This window comes from Herpailurus yagouaroundi, unplaced genomic scaffold (assembly GCF_014898765.1).
Source record: "Herpailurus yagouaroundi ecotype Mexico unplaced genomic scaffold, PumYag 28, whole genome shotgun sequence".
Taxonomy (NCBI): Eukaryota; Metazoa; Chordata; class Mammalia; order Carnivora; family Felidae; genus Herpailurus; species Herpailurus yagouaroundi.
Genome location: NW_024412376.1, coordinates 115,292,625 through 115,298,624, shown reverse-complemented (window position 1 = coordinate 115,298,624; position 6,000 = coordinate 115,292,625). Strand labels below are relative to the sequence as shown.

Below are 6,000 nucleotides of genomic sequence, written 5' to 3'. Positions count from 1 at the left end.
GTACACAAAACATATCTTAAGTTCCTTAATAAAGCCAATTAAATAATACTTTGGACTGGTTTATCAAAGTAAATTCGATTTGATGAAACTGAATACAAGATGAAATTACCAAATGAATAAACAGCCACCAACAAATAAAACTTGTTAAATCTTGAAACAAAGAAAATTCTGAAGGAAATGTGTGTGTGTGTGTGTATATATATATATATATATATATATATTTCATCATTCCATTGCTGCCTTAGTATCAAAATGTCTACAGCTGAACCACAAGGGAAATAGTTACAAAGGATTAACACTTAGGGGTAATGCTTAGTGCTATGTGCCTGGATTTAACAACATTAACAGAAGCCTGCACAGTTAAATCCTTCTACATCCTGCTGAAAATGTGCCCTTCGGTGTCAACTTTGCTTGACAAGGTATTTTCTGGGACTCAGAAAGGTGAAATTTCTTACAGGGGTGCAAGATTAATGGCTAGAAGAACTGCATTGTCACAGATATCACAAAGTGTTTTCAAAAAGCCAAAGGGGATTTAATCTTATAGACATTTCCCGTTAGTGAATAAAGAGATTTAGTAGCTTTTGGACATATGAGAGGAAGAAAGACACAAGCTTGTGTTCAATTTTGTTTTACTGCTTCCCTATTCCTCTATTCCTATTACACTCTGGAACACTCATTCCCGTATGTTGCTAAAATTAAAACACTATTAAAAATGCAAGCAGAATGGTAACGCACGCATGTGCAAGCATCACACACGAAACTCCAACTTAAATTGATTCCTGGGTATATAGCAAATGATACAGTATATACACATTTATTACCTAATAGTTTCTAGAAGAGCAACTAAACATAAATTTTATAACACAGAAAAATAAATATACACCCTGTATTGTATTGTCCTTGATCAAGCAACATATTTATACACTAGTTTCTATAACTTAACGCTGTGTAACAGCATTTTAAAATTACAAAAGAAGGTATCTATTAGGAAATTATCTAATCATATTGCTCTTCAATACACTTATGTAGACAATTCAGACTTGAAGTAAACTTCAGGAAATTGCAGCTCTTATTAGCCCGCAAATGGCTATAAACTTTTCCTTTCAAGTAGATTCTTGGAAGTTTTGAAAGGGGCTGCCTTAATTCAGTCTGTAAAGGTGCTCTATATAGTTATATTTTCATTTATAAAATTTTGTAGAAGTAGTGGAAAGGATTTTCTTGTTGCAACATAAGATCATGTTTAACCTCATGTTTTTATTCTATGCGGGTTATACTTGCTTCATGAAAAACGAAGACACTGAGAGGAAGATAAGGAAATTTTAGTAAAACACTGATTACAAATTCTGTGGCTTGAACCAAGGCTCTCCTAAGGTTTAGAAATCACTGAGTTTTCCCTTTCCCCCCTTTTTTTTTGTTAAAATAAATCTCAGGGTTGTTTACAAAGTGCAGAATCATTCACTTGACGAAGTGACATGAAAAGGAAGTTACAGTGGCACCATCCCATTTACCAGCTGCACCTTCATTTCTTGAAGGCTGTTCATGATCTTCTTCTGGTGACCGACAAGAGTCACTCCAAGCCGTCTCAAATCCCTGTATGAAGAAAGCACACATTGGATGTATGTATTGATTCAATTGGTAGCACACCTCAATACTTTCACGCTGGCAAAGATACAAACATTTTGCAGAAGCTAATTAGATTACAATCCTATATGAGACATCGATATGATACAATCCGATATGAGACATATCGGGTCCAATTTTCAAAGGCACGCTTCAAAATTGTACCTTGAAAATCTGTTTGCAAAGAAATATTTAATATAAATACTGATATAATATATAATTGCCCCCACCTCATCTTTTGGACATCATTATTTTGGTGGCACAGATTAGTGGAAAAATAAATTTGCACGTTTACCAATAACATATTTAAATTGAAGGTACAATTTCATTGAATAATTTTGAAAATGTGGACCTACAACAGGAACAAGAGCTTTTTTGTTTTGCTAGAAGAAATAAGCATAAAATATACTTTAAAATTTTTACAGTTAAGCAGTCAAAGACCATACTCTTCAAATGACTCAGTCAGTACAATCATTTTATATAACAGATTATCTTTATGGGATAATGATCACTACATTGCTATATGAACACTTCCAAATATGTAAAACCTTGGATTGCGAGCAACTTGTTCTGCAAGTGTTTTGCAAGATGAGCAAACATTTCTAATAAATTTTAATTGGATAAAGGAGCAATATTTTGCAATGCCAGTAGTACATGATACTGAATGTCACATGATCACAACTGAGCCAATGCTTCTTGAAATTCACTTTAATATGCAAGTGCTTTGGATTACAAGCATGTTTGCAGAATGAATTATGCTCGCAAACCAAGGTTTTACTGGTATTTTATTTTTTACTTGGAACCCAAAATACCAGAGTTTTCCTCCTTTACCAAATAATATCTAGGCTCTCTTGGCATTTAGAGCATTCTGAAGATTACACACTATCAGAAAGTCTTTTCAACCAAGATATATTTTTACTGTTTCCTTTAAACAAGCTTATTCAAAAGAAAATTATAAATGTTTAGATTTCTAAATTAATAGTGTATTATGGAGTTTAAGGTCAGGGCCCATGGTTCCTAATTGTTATTTCATAGGAAATTCAGAAATTCTATTCCCTTGAGGTACATATTTGGCAAATAAAATTATTCAGGTATGTTTGGCAAATAACAACATTAATTATAGGAAAAAAATAACAATTTAAGATTTTTAGGTGACCAAACTGTTTGCCATGTTATATTTCTTCAGATAATTACCTTATTGAACACATTATGGTAAAAGAATATTTGTGCATTCAGTAAATGTATTAACTTCAGATTATCTTAGACTTCCTTAGAATTGAAGACAATGACATTAGAATCATTATATGTAAAATTGGATAGCTTTAGAAACAAGTAAATCTCTTAATTATCAGAGGATAGAAATTTTAGAAATGGGTATTTAGGCTCTACGTATATTAGTATTGGACATAATTGCTTATTTAAATAATATCTTAGGTTTCTTTGCCCCTTTATGTTTCATTGGTTTTTTATGAGAGTTTCAGGAAACGGAAAGTAGCTAAAAAAAGAAGCAATTGATACTTATGGTGGCAACATAGTTCTTTCTCTCTTAGAATTGAACATGAGAAAATATTAAAACTATAAGACATCAGTGTAAAAAATAAATATATTTATATTATATTATATTATATTATATTATATTATATTATATTATATATTTATTTATAATGGTAGCCATGGAAGATAATCAGCAAAAAGAAAAAGAAAACAGTAAAAATTCACTTTGAAACAAAATCACTATTGTTAGTTATGAAATAGACTATAAAATAGTGAGTTACTGACTAGCATGGGAATAAATTTCTCTTTTCAACTACATCAGAACTTCTTAGCTTTTCCCCTGTTAACATTATGGGATAGATAAGTCTTTGTTTTAAGGGCCATCCTGTGCATTATAGAATATCTAGCATCATCTCTGGCCTCTATACACCAAATACCAGAAGCATTGCACTTCTGTTGACCCTTTGTGGTTACAAGACAAAAGACCTGCCATATGTCCCCTGAATAGCAAAATCTTCCCTAGTTGACAACTATAATACTAATATAAAAATAATAAGTGACAATTAAGATGTCCTCTTCCTACGTGCTGGAAAAATACATAACTCTATGATAATAGATTTCTGTTAATCTTTCATGGATGAGAAAATGAAGTTTACAGAATTTAAATCACTTGAGTAGATGACACAGCTAGTGGGTGTCAGGGCTAGTACTAAAACCAGGAACCTGATACCAAAGTCCATACTCTTTAAAAATTTCTCATTACTCTGAGATCTGATTTTGAACAAAGTACTTCAAATTACAATAATTTCCTCATCTGTAAAATGAGAACTCTGTAGCTATAACATCAAATATCCAAAATTCTACAGAAAGTCAATATTTAATGAGCGAAGCTGAACACATACTTCTTTGAGGCTATGGTAACTCAATCTATACCTCATGGCAATTTCAGTTATGAGCTAATCTATACTTCATGGCAATTTCATTTTACTTCATGGCCGGTCAATAGCATACTTTGGACCTACGTCAGGTGAAAGGGATGAAAATTTCTTAACCTGAAAATAATCATTCTCTGCTAGAGAATTTAAATAATTAGTAAATGAAATGGAGTTTTAAAACATATGTTTTATCATATGCCTTATAAACCCACAGGTGATTCTGACAAATACCCATTCGAAAGTACTGATGCTATAGATACTCAGCACACAATTAGACGGCACAATTCATACTTAGACTGCACAATTCATATGGCTAAACCAATTATTAGGAATGAGCTTTTGAAAATAATCATTACAACTTATTCTGAAAGACCTGAAAAAGAAATTATAGGTTTCCCACTGAAACAGCCTGGATTTTGAATATATAATACCGAAATCTTAATTTAAAGTGTGTGTGTGTGTGTGTGTGTGTGTGTGTGTGATGTGCATACATGCGCCCCACATTCCAAACTTGGTTGTTTCACTGATATCAAATCACTGGTTTGACTTATTTTTATTTCCCTTTCTTAATTATAACGTAAGTATAACTTCATTCTCCGAAAATAACTTGACCGCAAGAAAGACTCTGGTTCAGTGCTTTTGAAATTTAAAATTTTTATGACATCTATATCCTGCTAAAGAACACATGTTTTGAGGAATTGTATTTGAGTAATAAATGCTGTTATAGAGCTTGTGTTCATAGGCAAATACAATCTTTCTTCAAAACATTTCATACATCTAGATTTTGAGTTAAATTTGTGTAAATTTTTCCAGTGTGTTAAATATAAGATTTCTTTCAAGGTCACCTTATAATATGATTATCCCCTAAGATGCATACGGAAGGTCAGACCACTGAAATTCTCTCTTCCTCCCTCCCACCTCCTCCTTTCCATGGAAGAAATGGAATTATAAAAACACAACACGGCATTTTATACATTGCCATAAATTATGTGTGTCTTTAATGGAATGCTGATGTTTTAAAAATCTGACTTGTCATTTCAAAAGCTGTCAAATTAATGTGCAGAGATTTAGAAAATCGCATGAGTATAATGCATGCAATGTCCATATACCTTTATGCAGTGTGATTTTCAGTGAAAAGGTGAGAGAGAAATAAGATCATTTATGCAAGTTAAAGTTGTTCTCGGCAGCAAAGTAGTTCCTTCAAAACTTGTATTTAATATTCTTCTAATTATATTACAAATGACAATTAAAATAGCATTAGAAAAATGTTTTCAGTAAAGGTTTATTCCAATATTGCTAAGTGCATTAATGTATTTTAAGTAGTTTTGCTTCATACTTTCATGACTTCTAAGCATTCCTATTTTACTCTTGTACTGCCAAGTACATATCGAATGGTCAATTTAGCAGTAACAATGTGAGAGAAATTTGTTAAAAATCAAAGTATTTAACATTCGATAACGAAGTTGCTGCTCTACTTACAGTGTTTACTGAAAAGTTTTTTGAAAATGATGCAAGATATGCTATTTTACTCATCTCATTTTTCTATATAGGAAATTTTACCCAAGGTAAAGTTATAAATGTGTCTCTTTTATAAGTATTACACTAAATGTATCATGATCATGTGTAATCTTAAGTAATACCCAAAGCCAATTCTAATGATGATAAACTATGATTCAGCATAGGCTTATGAATTTAAACATGATAAGAGGAGTATTGTTACATAAAAAATAACTTGGCTTTTGTCAACAAAGCAATATCAGTTTTAGAAAAGCTGCAAATATAATGAACTGGCATTGATGGAATTACATTTCAGCATATTTTCAAATGTTACTCTATAATATTAAACAATGGAAAACACTGATATTATGATACTAAAATGGCAGAATGAAAAACATAGAATAACAAGAGGTGTCTAGTTGATATTGGAACAACTCTTGATTATTCAGGATTT

The 6,000-nt window shown here is 31.6% G+C and overlaps 1 protein-coding gene across 5 annotated transcripts in view; it reads right to left on the bottom strand.

The window, feature by feature from the left end:
- Positions 1-1,234: 1,234 nt before the first annotated feature.
- The window catches only part of EPHA5 (EPH receptor A5), a 338,890-nt gene continuing 334,124 nt past the window's right edge, over positions 1,235-6,000 (bottom strand). For all 5 annotated transcript variants that reach the window (XM_040482250.1, XM_040482225.1, XM_040482240.1 and 2 more), the window contains one exon: positions 1,235-1,590. In XM_040482250.1, the coding sequence (XP_040338184.1) occupies positions 1,485-1,590 (106 nt within the window). In that variant the 3' untranslated portion in view covers positions 1,235-1,484. The remainder of the gene's footprint in view (positions 1,591-6,000) is intronic.